At 37.1% G+C, this 16,032-nt stretch overlaps 1 protein-coding gene across 1 annotated transcript; it reads right to left on the bottom strand.

Annotated features, from left to right (window-relative positions):
• Window positions 1-3,814: 3,814 nt before the first annotated feature.
• Window positions 3,815-11,417, bottom strand: Prr27 (proline rich 27). Its single transcript, XM_027389237.1, has 5 exons — window positions 11,367-11,417; window positions 10,231-10,254; window positions 7,138-7,161; window positions 4,903-5,835; window positions 3,815-3,826 (listed from the first exon to the last, which is right to left on the bottom strand). The coding sequence occupies exons 1-5, from the start codon at window positions 11,415-11,417 to the stop codon at window positions 3,815-3,817; spliced, it is 1,044 nt and encodes a 347-aa protein (XP_027245038.1).
• Between the last annotated feature and the right edge of the window lie 4,615 nt (window positions 11,418-16,032).

The raw sequence follows: 16,032 nt of genomic DNA, 5'->3' as shown, positions 1-16,032 counted from the left end.
TCTTGAAAGCCACTCCCTTGCCTACACTCCTGATGGAGGTGCAGGGTAGTCTTTCCTACCTGGCCAGGCCACCTGTAGCCCCAGGTTACCACACCCAGTGTGAGCAGGTGAAGACTTGAGCTCCTGCAGCAGCGGTTATGGTCAATGATCTAGACATACAGGACGTTGCTATGGCAGCGCTCAGCCTCATCTTGGAGCTCAAGGACTATCTGTCCACGAGCATTCTGACTGCACTCAAAGCCTTTACAAATGGGGAGTGCAGCATCCTGGAAAAAGTCTTGCAGATTTATGAGTAAAATCTTCTATCTTCATAGAATTTGCAGTGTTTTAGTTCAAGATAGGATTTTTTTTCTAGAAATTAATTTTTATCTTCTCTTCGTCATGTCATTTGTCCATGCTCCCCTCCCTGTGCCCACCACACTTCTCTTGGTAGTCATGGGTTCCTTTGTAGCCCAGGCTGGCCTCAAACGCAGTCTTTTCTTGCATGTGCCTTCCCAGTGCTGGGATGATGTGGCACGTGCCACTAGGTTAGCTTTATCTCTTCCCGTAGCATAAAGCCCTTCTCAGCCATGAATGCACTTTAGATTATGTGAGTTACACTAACTGTCTGTGATAAGAAGCTAACTCTGGAAATCCCCCTCTTAGGTTTGGTATGAGGAATGGAGTTATATTTTCACTGATACTTTTTTCCTCATATATATATATATATATATATATGTGTGTGTGTGTGTGTGTGTGTGTGTGTGTGTACACATATACATGCATACATAATAGAGTAAAAAGATTACCACTATCAAATAAACTGACATCTTCATATCACTTAAAAAGCTGTATTTTAAGCCGCGTAGGTGGCACATGCCTTTAATTCCAGCACTCGGGAGGCAGAGGCAGAGGCAGGCGGATCTCTCTGAGTTCAAGACCAGCCTGGTCTACAAGACCTAGTTCCAGGACAGTCTCCAAAGCCACAGAGAAACCCTGCCTCAAAAAAACAAAAGCAAAGCAAAACAAAACAAAACAAAAACAAACAAAAGCTGTGTTTTAGGGAGTGACTATCCTTAAAGTATACCCTCTCCGTAAATTCCTGTACCTGGCCATCTAGCTGCAGTTTTGTCTCCAGTACTTATCTTCTAACTGAATATCTATACCTTCTGAATACTATTTATTTATGCCAACCCCACTCTGCTCTTGTGCTAATCATAGTTCTACTGTCCACAAAATAAATCCTGGGGCTCCAGCCTTCCAAGCAGGAGGTAGACTTTGGTAGTTTAAGGATGGGAAACACACTTCTAGCATTATTGGAGAAAAGCATGGCTACAACACTTATTTGCAGAGAAGAAAATCATGCACATTTCTCTCTCTACCTTGGCTTTCCTGTTTCAGTTTGGAATGCTGCAGTGGTGGTAATTTTCTAATGGGGAATATTTCAGTTATCCTGCCCCAGGCTTACCATTGGACCACCATTTAGGGTACAGGTAACTTGTATTTTTTTTTGCTCAATATTCAGGAGCAGGAAATGTCTCATTCTGATGCAGTTAAGGGTGAGGACCTTGAATTTTTTTCTGATATGGCAAGGAAGTGACTGTGTTATATTTGGGGAAGGAAGACTGAACTGGGTAGATTTTAACTAGTAAGGTAAGACATGCTGAGATTTGCTGTTTATTCAGTAACCTAGTATTTTTCAGCCTCCCTTTTATTCCACTGGGTTGATGTAACTGTATATCAAATAACTTAAGATGGTTATGAGTAAAAATAATGACAGCCTGAAGCAGAGACTGGAAGAAACTTCCTCAGGGCCATTTGGGGCACATATTGCCAACACACTGATTTTTAACTTAGTAAAATTAATTTCAAACTTGTGGCCTTCATATCATGAGAAAATAGATTTCTTTCATTTCAAACTGTGAATTTTGGTAATTTGTTGCAACAGTGAAAAAAAACTACTCAAATCACTGTTCAACAGCACATTAATTCCACTTTTCCTTTCCAGTAACAAAACCCATGAGGTTTTGGTATGCTTTTTTGCCTTATTGCACTTCATCTTCATAGCAACTTAATTGTTGGCAAGTCATTGTCTTTGAAATAGAACAGTATCTATTCGTGTGATTACTATCAGGGCTCAATGTTTGTAAGGAACATGGAATGGCTCTTGGCACTCAGAATGCACTGTAAGTTAGTATTAAATGCATTATTCAGAAAAATTGCTGACATTTTGAAGCAAAGGAAATTGTGGTGGGTGGAAAGTCAGTGGTCAAAATGGTTTCTAGGAGAAAGTATTTAGACACAAAAGACAGAAACATATTTGTCTTAGAGACTCTTTGAAAGAAGGCACTTACTATTATCACATTTTAAAAGTTGTTTAAATTTCTTTAGCCATACCTGTGAAGTATACATTTTATAATTTGAACCTAAAACAAAGCATACCATCATTTTTATTTTGTTATAAGATCTAAAGAAATCCAGCAAAACCAATCAATATGGAGAGACTGATAGTTTTAATAAAACATAGTAAACTATTTGTTGAGAAAAGAAAGAACATTTGCGTTTCTCTTACTTGTTCATCAGCATCTGTAGAAAAAAAATAACAGTTTTGTATAACGATTTGTCAAACTTCTTACAGACACAGCATTCTTACAATTATATATTCTTATAGGAATTAAAATAAACATAACAGTTTAATTAATGCAATATTACAGTTTATTTGAATGTATATATTGGTATCAAAAATCACAGGCTTGAGTGGTTATTGATTTAGATCAACACTGTCTCTTGATATTGCATAATTTAAAGAAGAATTCTTTCTCCATTTTAATAGACTTTCCAGAAAGGCAACATTTTCCCTCTTATTTCTCATTGAGTATCTTACATGTAATAAACTTGAAACATATGCCTGTGAAAATTGTTAAATGTATCTAATACTTGGTATTACTCACTAATAGGTCTCTTGTAGGGGAAGCTGTAGCCACGCCTACTTAGGAGCTGGCTACAGCTTTCCCTACAATCTCTCATCTTAAATACTAATAAAATAACAATGTCAAATAATTTAGCAGTGGTCAAGGTTTAAGTAAAAACTGAAAATGTTTATGTCCTTAGGAATGACTATTGTTAGGGTGAATCACTAATAGTATTAACTGCCATCACATTTGATTTTCAATATAATTTTAGGGACTGACACCACCTCAGTTTTTAGAATTTTGATTTGACTGACAAACAAAATAATGTCCCACCATTTCCTTGTCCAGGAAACATTTATAATCATATCCTTGTAGCAGTTTTGGGGTAGGACATAGGAACAAGGGCTTGGAAATAAATTATTTTATTTATTTTAATTATTTTTGATTAAATAGGAAGTGGGGAGATGCTCAACTGAGCATTGTGGCCAGGGCCTTTATTCTTAGGATAATGATTGGGGGGTAGAAACTGGGTAAGAATGGAAGCTGAAAGATAGCATACAAAATGGCCCACTGGTCTTTAATGGGCAGCACTTCTTTTATAGTTTAGTCTCCTTTCCATTTATTGAAGCTTGTTCCTAAATTGAGGACTATTATACAGGATAGTCAGGTCATAATCAATTTGGATGAGTTTAAAGAAGAACTTCCTAGTCTCAAAACAGCCTGAAAATCTCACACAGTCCACAAATTCAACATGTCTTAACATCTGGCACACATAACCAGCAACCACACCCCACTGTCTCACTTTCATATATATCCAAAGATAGTTTCAGCAGAGATGTAGTATAGTTAATGCACAACATCAATATATCATTGTTACGCACGACTTACAGAAACAAGTGAATAATGCTCCTCTCTAGAAGATCTCACTTATCTACCTAAAAAGAAAAAGGATACTCATTTATGATTAAAATTTACTTCTTTTGGTAGCACCAGGGCTTTCTTTCCTAAATAATAGAGCAACTCTAAGACACTTTATAAAAGGCCTAGAGAAATCTGCTTCTAGACAAAAAGAGTATCAGAAAATGGATTTTCTCTCTTGTCTGAAACAAAATAAGTGCTTAGAATTTTAAAAGGGGGGCTGGGTGTGGTGGTGCACACCTTTAGCCCTAGCATTCAGGAGACATAGATAGGAAGATCCCTTTGAGTTCCAGGCTACCCTTGGTTACATAATGAGACCCTGCATGAAAACAAAAATAATTATGAGGAAGAGTTTATGATTTGAATTTCATGCTGTGAAGAGGAGTTATTCTTCACAGGAAGCAGAAAAAGTGAACCAGTAATCGTTTTAGCATTTTGTCTCCACAGAGTTCCAGGGAGACACATTATAGGTTAATGTTAAGTGTTTGTGCATTGGGGTGCTTGCGTGTGTGCATGTATGACACAGTAAATTTTTTCAGCTAATCAGCTTACAATTTTATTATATGTGTTATGAGTGTTTGCCTGTATTGTATATATGCATAACACACACACACACACACACACACACACACACACACACACACACACACACACACCCCACATGTGTGCCTGGGGCATGTGGAGTCCATAAGAAGATGCTGGATCCCCTAGACTTAGTTACAGATGGATGCGAGCCTGCAGGTGGCTGCTGGGAATTGAACCTGGGTCCTCTGCAAGAATAAGTGCTTTCAACCACTGGGCTATCTCTCTGGCCCTGACTCATCCTTTTTATCTAACAAGAAGTTTATTAAAGATGTGAGATATGAGAACAAAAGGCATTGGGGTTCTAGTCGATATATTCAACTATTCAAATTCTGAAAATTCTTATCATGGGTATATGCAAATGCCCTATACATTTTCAATACCTGCCATTTATTTATCGACTAAATAAACAGCAGCTCCTAATCCTGAAGTGGTTGTGTTTCTTGTACAGAAGTTGTGTGTCTTCCCTCCTACAAGTCCCACGCACTCAGTGGTAAAGTAGGTAACTTACCTGGTAAAAAAGGAAAGGCTGCGGTTCTTGGCTACCAGGTTTGGGCTCAGCAGGCTCAGCACCTTCAGATTTCACTTCAGTAGGCTCAGATGTAACAATTTTTCCTGCAAGAGGCTGGCTTGCCACAGGTTCAGCTGGAGGAGGTTGGGCTGCAGCAGGGTCAGCTCCAGGAGGTTTGACTTCAGCAGACTGGCTTGGAGCAGGCTCAAGTGGTATAGATTGGACCATAGAAGGCTCTCCCGAAACAGGTTTGTTTTCAGCAGACTGGCCTGCAGGGGATTCAGCTGATATAGCCTGGGCTGCAGCCACAACTGGGGGTGGAGCGGGTTCAGGTGCTATGGGGTGGCCTGCAGGAGACTCAGGGATAGGAACAGGTTCAGGCGCACCAAACTGGACTGGAGCAGGTTCAGATGCAGCAAACTGGGCTGGAGCAGGCTCTGCTGCCGGAGGTTTGGGTTCAGGAGGTGGTGGCTGTGGTCCAAGTTTGGCTGCAGTAGGCAGGCCTGAAATACCTTTGTCTGGTACGGGAGCAAACTCCGGTACCAGACCCTCACCTACAGCAGGTACTGCCTGGGCTCCTGGAGCCTCAGGTGCCATGGATGAAACAGAAATCTTTGGAGGTATGATAAAGGGATATGGCCTGGAAGGAGGGGGCGGGGGAGGAGGGATAGGGGCAGTTACTGCTGCGGGACCATTCATCGAAGCATCCGAGGGATAACTAGGGTTTGGGTATATGTAGTGAACTTTAGAAGTAAGAATCCAAGGGTATGGAGATAGCCCTCTGTCAAGATCGGGATTTCCAGCGAATTTGGTGATAGTATTTCCTTGGTGATTGTCAACAGGAGGCAAAAGAAAAGGTGGCAGATTATCATTCCATAAGCCGTATGGGATATTGAGAGATGGATTAAGTGGGTAGCGATGTCCAAAGTAATCCTAGACAGAAGGAAAGGAATTCATTGTAGTTGATTGCTTATATTCCTATTTCTGTTATGACTGTGGTCATATATAAGTAATGTTTTTAAGAGAACACCCATTTAGTCTTTCTTGATAACTAATGTGCATCCATAATAATTGAAATGAAAATAGTTGAGAAAATCAAGTAAATCCAAGCTGGAGGAGAATCACTTTGCAAATAAGCAAATGAGTGTTGCCTCCTTCAGAATACACTGCGTAGGCTAGGATGGGCATAGAAGAGGTATGCATGAGTGCATTTTAGAAGACTGACATAGGATGAGAGAACTGGTTCTTCCAGGCTTCTATACACCATGTTCTTTCTCCATGCCTGCTGCACTTGGCACCCTCCTTGTCTCTAAATTTTCCCACGTGAGGCCCTCATTCCCATGCTCCTCTTCCAGGTATAGAATTGTTTGTGACATGTGTCCTAAATTTGTCCTATTTTATCAAATTTTCAGTTCCTTCAAGGATTTGTTATCAGAAGGGTGGGTAGGAAATATGGAAAAGGAACTTGGCTTTTTATATATAATTTCCCACTGCTATTTCTATCCTAACCAAGTATTTTAATAACATTGATCATGAATTTTTTATCCAATTTTCCAGTTCTCACTTGTTCCTCTGGCTGTTTTAAATTTGTCTCTCCCATTCTGGAAGATTGTCAGGAAGCTCAGGTCACAGAGCTATGTGAGAATTCACAGAAAATAGGAATGCTCCTTACTCATGCATATGTAATATTTTATATCATATCATAAATATTTTTATGAGCTGACCACCCCTGGTTTACAAATCAGGATCTTAGAATTTTGATATGCTCTATAGCTACAGCTTGATTATAATTAAAACATTTTGACAAACTGCACATAACTAATTTATGCCCAGAGTTGTTTTGTTTAGATCCTGTCCGAGGTGTTTTACTAATAATAGACTCCCTGTGGGTAGATTCAGTTCTCACATTTTCCCAAAGTCCTGCCTTCCTTCTCAACTACACTTTCTATAAGGTTGAACCCATTGAATCTAACAAGCAAGCATGATGACATGCAGGGTGCCAGTTTGGATAAAGTTTTATGATGTGTAAGCATGGATATGGATACATATGCATACATAAGTGGGCCATGAGATGAAAGGAAGTAAACATTTTCCTAAATGAACCCCCTAGTCCCTCCAGGAAAAACAATAAAACTGAATTATTTATCATTATTTGATTGGAAAATGATATCTTATAGAAAAATCAGTATAAGCTATATATTAGAATATTTAATTATAGATGTGAATACAATTTACCTCTTCACTGTGCATGGGTGATTTCTGAAACAAAGAAGAAATTTGTTTTAAAGTTGTTGTCATTGAAATAGTAACACTTCAAATCTCTGCTTGCAATTGGAGGGGTTGTGAGTAGTGAAGTTTTTGGAATTTTCTTTTTTAAGAGCTATGGATGGTTGTCCTATTTTTAGCTTTCCTATAACTTTGTATAATCTTATTGTTATTTTTCTTTAGAGGCAGTATCTTGCTATGTGGCCTTATGCCTGGTACTTGGTATATATTCATGCTGATCTCAAAATTATGGCAATCCACCTGGGTTGATCTCTTGTGTTCTGAGACCATAGGGATGTGCCATAATGCCTGACTTTCAGTAAACATTCTTTACATGTGGCAATGTTAGTGAGAGAAGAACCTGAGGGTCAGTGAGACAATGGCTAGGAGTGGAGTGGGCTGGGATGAGATGCAGATCTACTACTACTATTCTGATAAATGGACATAGCAATGAAATGACTTTTAATGACATACTGCTATACCCATAGATCAGCACATTGCTCAGTCATCATCAGCGAAGCTTCTTTTGGCAGTAGATGGCAATTAACACAGAGCCCCACATTGGACAACGTGCAGACAGTGAGAAACCTCAGAGCACTCAGCCTTAAAAGAAATGTCTTTGTCAGATTCTTTGACTCAAGTTTCAGGGATCATTAAATGTGAGGACACAGAAAGAGCCAGAGGTGGTGAATGACTCCAAGGAAACAGCATCTTCGAGATACAAGATTGATCCGCATATGAACTCACAAAGACTGCATTCGTGCAAAAGACCTTCACCAATTCAAACCAGACACAATCCCAAGGCAGAGAAGAGGAAGTGGGTACAAAGTCCCACTGCTAACTAAGAAGCTATTTGCAATTGATACCAGCTAGCAGGAAAAATTGGCTTTCTCTGATGAGGTGACACACTCCAGGGCAGGCCTCATGCTCAGGAGGAGTGTATCAACACCAAACAGACATGTTTTTTTGTGTGTTCTTTTCTTTTGTTATTGCTTGGTGTTTTTTGTCTTCATGTTTTTTTCTTGTTTTGTTTTCCTGTCTTTCTGGTTTTTTGGGGGGGTTTGAGAGAGAGAAAGAATATGAAGTTGGGTGGGCAGGGAGGTGGGGGAGACTCTGGAGGGGCTTGGGAAAGGAGAAAGAATGTGATCAAAAATAATATTGTATGAAAAATTCAAAAGTAACAGAAATGTTATATAAATAAATAAAACTTCAAGAGCGATATGATATTCAGGGCAGGGGAGATGGCTTAGGCTGCAAATCTCCTTATATCTCCAATGCTCACAAAAATGCCAGACATAATAGAGTTGGGGAAAGAGGGGGTAAATATAGCTTAAATATTGCATGAAAGTCAAAACTCTCAAAGAACTAGTAAAAATAAAAATGTTATATGTGTGGAATTATTTTTCGTAAAAGCCAGACACAGAGGTATGCACCTCTAATCTCTGTTTGGGGGGTGGGCAGAGTGGGATGTTAAGGTAGGAGGATATCCACATTTTGTTGGCCAGTCAGCCTTGCCTAATCTATGAATGAGTAAGAGAAGAAACATTGACTTGAAATATAAGGGAGAGAGCAACTGAGTAAGACACCAACTTCAACTTCTGTTCTCCACACATGTATACACACACCCTCATACACCTGCACAGCCCCCTACGAACACATGAATATAACCACCTATACCCAGAAAATTGTGGATGTTCAATACTCTGTCTACACAGTCCCAGTGTTTCTATCCTGCCACTTAAATTTCATATTCACAATCAAGTACCATAGCCAAAACTTTTTACTCATTTTTTTAAATCTAGTTCCTTCTTTACAACAGATAGCCATATTATGTCCTCATTTGTGCTTACTAAAAATCCTTAGTTATGAAACAAGCCTTTCAGTATAGCTTCTCAGTAAATGTACATTTTTTCAGTACCTTTGAAGTATTCTAAGATTTTGCTTGAATAGTATTACTTCTTTATATGTATGCACACACACACACACACACACACACACACACACACACACACACACACACACACACACACAGAGTGTTTGCTTTGTGGTATGCTGGTTGTAGGCATTGGGATTCTAGCTATTACAAAATGCAGCCAGATTTCTTTTTCAGATGCCTGGAATACTACACCTGTAGTCAGTCAAACTTTCCATTTAAAATTTAGTATTGCTTTCCAATTTTAGATTGATTTTCTAGGATTACTAATCTTAGAGTCTTTCAATAGACTTTTTACATATTACCTAAGGTACGAGATATGCAAAGAAATAATGTCCCTGGATAGGCCCAGGGGCAAAAATCAATTTTTTTATTACAGGTTAAAGTACTGTAGAATCTGATGGTTGTTAACTGAAAAATTAAAAATAACATATAATGCTCTGTCGTTTTGAAAAGTTTGAAATGTTTTAAACTGATTTGCTACAAGTTTAATTGTTTTTATTTGAAAGCATTTACAACCCAGGCATTTCTTTTGGTTTTGCTTTATTATACTTTCCTATCAATATGTAACGTACTTATGAGTAAGAACATTTGTCACTTTATGCTAACACATTTGCCATCAGAATTTGAGGCTGAAGGATCAAAATTAAACAACATGTTCAGAACACAAGGAGATTGAGGCCATCCTGGCCTACGTGAGATCTTTATCAACTCTTCTTTAAAAGAAAACACAACCCATATAAAAACAAAATATATAATTGCGCATATAGTTGCTCAGAATCTCATGTTTTCTGTTCTAATATCTCATGTCAACATTGTCTCATTGGTTACATTACTTAAGTACAAATTAACAACTATCATAGAGGCATGAAGTTAAATCAGGACAAACTTGTACTACACCATATGAGGAGTGCATTTCATGCCTCTGGTCATCGGAAATGAAGGCTTGCTTGTAAATATGTTTATCACAAGTATACCTTCCTTGTTATCTAATGTGAAGAAATTAATATAATAAATATTTTAAAAACAATTAGAGTCAATTGCATTGCTGAGAAATGAGAATATTTAAATACAAATACATTTTAATGATAAAACAGATATATTTAATATAGAAATTGAAAGGCTTTTACCTTATGAATGAAGGGATACCGCCTCTAAAACAAATAAGAAAAGTATTTTAAGGTGGTTACTTAATTGAGAACACCTGCATTCAAGTTTCCTGTTACTGAGGAATTTGCATAACCTTATAATTTTTTGTTAATATGAGTTACTGGTCTGAATTGAGTAGCTTTGTCATCATAATCATTATGATATGTGGGACAGCAAAGTTTTATTTTGGCCAAATAGAATTCAGTTTGCAACATTGTGTATGCAGGAAAATCTTTGCCATATAAAAGGTCATCTGGCTGTTATCTATACGTGTTGCTTTTATTTGTCTCTTTTATCACCCAGGTGTTGCTGTGTGTTGGTGAGGGCAGGTCTATTGCCACTCTTTGTAAATCTATGCATTGTTTTTCTAGTGAAGCTTCATTATGTCTTATGAATTCATCACAGGTAAGGTACCCTAAAGAATAAAAACTATTTTAGGAAACTCAACATATACTGTCTTAAGAATTAGAAATTAATTTAGGTACATTAAAGGGACATACTAATATTGTGAAATTTATTTAAGATGCTAATAATAATTAGAAGCATCATGTCTGAATTTCTGCCCATCTTAGAAATTTTGATCAGTACTTTCAGTAGTTATCTTATTTGGTATTCCAAGCAATTACTTGGAGTGAATGTTCCTGATCCCCAAAGAGAAAATTTAACACACCCATTCTCTAGTGTTAACTTTGCTTTCCGGCCAGGTATTGGTAGCCCACACATTTAGTCCCAGCATCCAGAAGGCAAAGGCAGGCAAATCCCTGAGTTTGAGGCCAGGTTGGTCTCCATAGGGAGTTGCAGTCAACCCAGGACTACATAGTGGGATTTTGTATGAAAAAAAAGATCTAGAGCCTCATTGATTCTCATATCCCATAGTTATTTCACTGCTGGAGAAACCATATATATATATATTGATCTGTTCCATGTTTTAGAACCTATTGTTTTGATTTTGGAAATTTCATGTCAAGATTTTGACCAAGCCAAATTTATGCCCACAGCTTGTCTCCCTGCTGACTTTACAAGTGCTGTACTCACTTCACTTTCTGTATGACTTCTTGCCAACCCTTAGTTGATATTTATAACCAATGCTACTGATACTGAGAGTCCAGTTACTTACCCTCTTTGCAAAAGCAACACACATGAGGCAGGCCCAAAGGAGTAGCTTCATTTTGATAGACCCTGTGAACATGAATAGTAGAATTTGTTTTACAAAAAGTATACTGTGTCTTTTAAATTAATTTAGAGAAAAACCTGTGGTTTTACTAGTGTGACAAGAAAATCACTCAACCGAAAGGTTGTCCTGATATTTAACTACTGCCAACATGGCTTCATAGGGATGGCACTAAAGCCCATTCATTTGTTTTTCTCTTTTCCAGCAATTAACCAATTTCTAACTAAATTTTCTTTATATGGAAGTAAATTCACTTTGCAACTCAAGAACATCTTTTGCAATTAATCTCTTTTGGAGGACCTGTCAGGAAATGGAATTGTTTTAAGTAGTCACATTGTGGATAACTTATTAAGAGTTTGCATCTATGGACTCAATGAGAGACTTCTATCATCTACCTGAAAAAAATTCTCACTTTCAATTTTTTTTGCCATTGGCATATTAGACCTCTAATTATCTCATGTTTTATGTCACCTAAGAATGAAGGAATATACATTTTGGGGGGAAGGGACACAACAACAACAGCAGATCTCTAATTGCTTTATTGTTAAAATTTGTAGCTTTTCCCTTCAAAAAGTAAAACATCTCCATTCTTACAAAATATCTCTATACAAAGACAACATTGCCACATTATCCTGAGTTCTTAATGTGAAAAATAGAAGTATCCAAGCTGATGTGTTTTACCAAGAAAAATAATATTAAATCCTTTATCTATTTGAAATGAATATTTAAATGATTAATATACCTGAGGTGTGTTAAAAACTGTTTATAGTTACATCTTAACTTTTTATAATTATTTCCATAATTATATTTATTTTTTATAACCAATATTTTTGTGATATATATATATATATATATATATGCACTAATTTTATGCTATGTACATAGTTAATGAGAAAATTCCAAGTTTGTTAGATAAGACTATGGTTGCTGCTGAATCCTTAAGAAAGAATAGAAATACACATTGTCCATGTCTTGCTTTTTCCAACTCTTGCTCAACTGCTTAAATGTTCAAGACAGTTTGGGCCACATGTTGCACGACTTCTTTTATGATCCTTGGGTGGCATACTGGGTTTTAATTAGGACATTATATAATAACAGATGTAATGCTTTATAAAAATTGTAATGTATGTTAAGCATTTGTGTCATTCTGTTTACATATATTAGAGAATTCTGGGGAAATTCCCAGAGGCATTTCTTGAGTTATTGGTTTCATTATTGCCCACATTCAGAGTTCTATAGGGTGGATGGGACCTCATTTTGAGATGATCTCTACATTTCTGAATTTATTTTATTTTCTCCCACCTTATTTCCATCATTTCCCAGAATAATCATGCCTAACTTTGTTAGCCACTAAAATCCCTTGTGATGTAACCAAACAGAAAAAAATGGTGTTAGTTAAGTGGATCTCCTTAAAATTATAAAATTATGTCAAAATTTCCTCAAGATGCATCTTAACATGTCAACATTTTATTTTGCAGTTGTAGTATAATTAGTATGTAATTAGCATGGCTTAATGATTGGGTATATAAATTTAGCTTACACTGCAATCACTCTAAAATCATTGCCTTTATCACTAACTGAATTTCTGAAATAAGATTTCATTGGCAGTTGCCACATTTTCCCAAGCCTATTTTATGGCTGAGGCTCTTTTGGAAACCTATCATTCTGAGTCTATATAGTGGCCCCAAGCTAGAAGTGTAGTCAGTACAGTGTCTCAATAAGAGAAAATTTAATGAAACTCAATGAATGAACAAATCTTAATGAAGACCTAGTGATCACTTATTCTTCATTAAAGAGAGACAGAAACATTTATTCCTGTCAGAATAACTAGTTAACAATAGATTATTAGCAATATAGAATTAAAATGATGGGATCCACTGAGAGTTGAAGCACTTAATATAACTTTAATGGCTTGAAGATTCTGATGGAAAAGGCAGAAAAGATGAAAGTTTACAGAGGAAATTTTGGCAAAGAGATAAAAGCTATTTGAAAGAACAAAATGTAAATGCCAGGAATCAAAGATTCAGCAATGGAGAAATGGAATGTTTTTAAATAGTTGATGCAAAACATCCCAGGAAAACATCAGAAAACCTAATTACCAAGAAACCCAACCGAAACAGTGAAATGTCTTAACACATTTGTAGTTTTAATAACAGGAAAATCAAAGAGAAAACAAGACAGAATAGTTGAAAAAAAAAAAAAAAACAATAGCCATGAGTCTTCCAAAACTAATTAAGGACACTAAAAATAGTGATGCACAGTTTAGAGAAACTGCACACACACACACACACACACACACACACACACACACACACACACACACACACACACACACAGAGAGAGAGAGAGAGAGAGAGAGAGAGAGAGAGAGAGAGAGAGAGAGAACAAAGATTTAATCACAGACAGTTGGTTAGAATTCATGTAAACAAGAAGAAAAATGAAATGAAACCAGGGAAAGAACCAAAGGAGAATATTGCTAAAATATAATTATAATCCTTTTAAAGAGTCCCCCCTCCCATCCTCTTCCACTCCTCCAAACAGGTTAAGGGCTCCCATTGGGAGTTTACAAAGTCTAGCACATTTAGTTGGGGCAAGGACCAAGCCCCTCTCCCCTGAGTTAAGCCTGAGCATGGCATCTTACCATAGGGAAGGGGTACTCCAACAAGCTAGCTCATGTACCAAGGGTAAATCCTAGTCCTAGTACCAGGGGCCCTTCAGATAGTCCAAGCTTCACAACTGTCTCCCACATGCAGAGAGCCTAGTTTGGTCCCATGGAGGCTCCACAGCTGTTGGTCTTGAGTCCTTAGGCTGACTCTTAATGACTCCCCTCTGGGCTTTAAAGGGAAGCCTCTCCCTTGCCCAAATCTTATTTCTCAGCCCTTATTTTCTAGCTCTTACATTTTTTCTAACCCCTCTTCTGCAGTGTCCTCTGAGCTTCACTAAGGGTGGTTGTTTATGGCTGAAGAATCTTGTGTCACCCATTCTCTTCACCTTGTTCAGCCATAAATTGTTGTGGACACCTTTGTTCTCCGGAAATGGGATTTCTTTGATTAAGACCTGCAGTGGTAATTGTTTATAACTAGAAACATATGTACTTATTTAGAAGGCAGTTGGACACTATGTCAATTTAAATAAACAAGAGAATAAAGCTCTACCTTCATGCCTGATTGAACTTATGATATCCCTCTCTTGAGTGGTGTGTCTCTCCATATCAGTAATGCCACCATAAATCAAGAGGGCACACAGGATACACAGGCCATCAGTGGCCTTTCTGCCCAGCAGACTGAACAGAATTTTCTGGGACCATGGAAACTACCCTGGAGAGAAGAAGCTTCCTGCAAAATTTTCCAGCTCACTTCCTCTGTCTTATGCTTCTGAGGTGTGTGGTATCAAGAAAAGGTCTTCTCACTTAGTTCTGAGGTAATCAAATGGAATAGCAGGAACCTGCAGTGTTTTACGGATCTCCCTGACTAACATCATGTTTTAAATAATTTTCAGTTCAAAAATGCAGACTGATGTTAAAGATAATTTTTTTTTCTTAACTCTAAAGATAACCTTTAGTTAGTAATTCTCTCCCCTCATTTCAGGGAAGCCATGCTATGCATTTTTTATTATGTTAGGTTCATTTTTATATTATATTTTCATGCCATCCTAATTTATTGGCTTTTTTGTTTTCAATTAGTAATAATCACTGTTAATGGTTAAACATTCCTTTTTGACTATTACTTATAGGCCCACTACTATTTAAAAAAATTCCATCACTCTAAAACATCCCATGAGTGGGTCCTGTGTACTCAGTTCTTTTCCTTTTTCATAATGTTTAGCAACTACTCTATAATTTTTAAATCTCATATTTTTGGTCCTTCCCTTTCCATATTTTGTCATAATTCTTTCATGCAGCTTTTTTAAATCCTCTCTTCTAATCTCTCCCTCTATCTTTTCCTTTCTTTATTCATTTAATGATTATCCAGAACTACTACAGGCCCTGGAGATTTATATGAGTAATATAATATTACATATAAAAGGAATCTAGGAAAAAATTATGTGGGAGCACTTGACATCTACCTCTCCAAAGCACTACATATCAATAAGTAAGTTGAAAAGCTATATTTAAACTTAGTTTCTAATATTTCAAAATGGAACATTAAACATTGTGTTATACCCAGTTTATTGCCATGAGATTCAACAATGTAAAAAATGTGTAGGCATAGGAGCCGAGTCCTTTCATTAGGTATGATCTCATCTTCCACAAACACTGGATTTCAGAAGATCGATGGACCAGAACATATCCTGTTATTTTGTAGTTATAGAAACGTGGTTCCTTTTCATCCATGAATACCTGCTAAATTTTGAAAGTGTCAGAAGGTTTAATTTACAAGGTAAATGTCCTGAAAAGGTATCACTTTTTATGAAGTGAAACACATGGCTGAGCTTTTGTAATGTGCTTATTGTTTTAGTTTTTTTCTGTATCTCCAGTGGTGTCACCAAATGAAGAAAAAACAAGTGATTAACAATCATATATCAATCCAGCTACGTCATGGAGGTCATCTTGAATCTGGACTCTGAAAATCCTCAAAGCTTAGTTACAATGGCAAAAGGAGACATGTTTGAA

This window comes from Cricetulus griseus, assembly GCF_003668045.3.
Source record: "Cricetulus griseus strain 17A/GY chromosome 1 unlocalized genomic scaffold, alternate assembly CriGri-PICRH-1.0 chr1_1, whole genome shotgun sequence".
Lineage (NCBI taxonomy): Eukaryota > Metazoa > Chordata > Mammalia > Rodentia > Cricetidae > Cricetulus > Cricetulus griseus.
The sequence above is the reverse complement of the archived record's forward strand: the minus strand, read 5'-3'. Positions and strand labels throughout refer to the sequence as shown.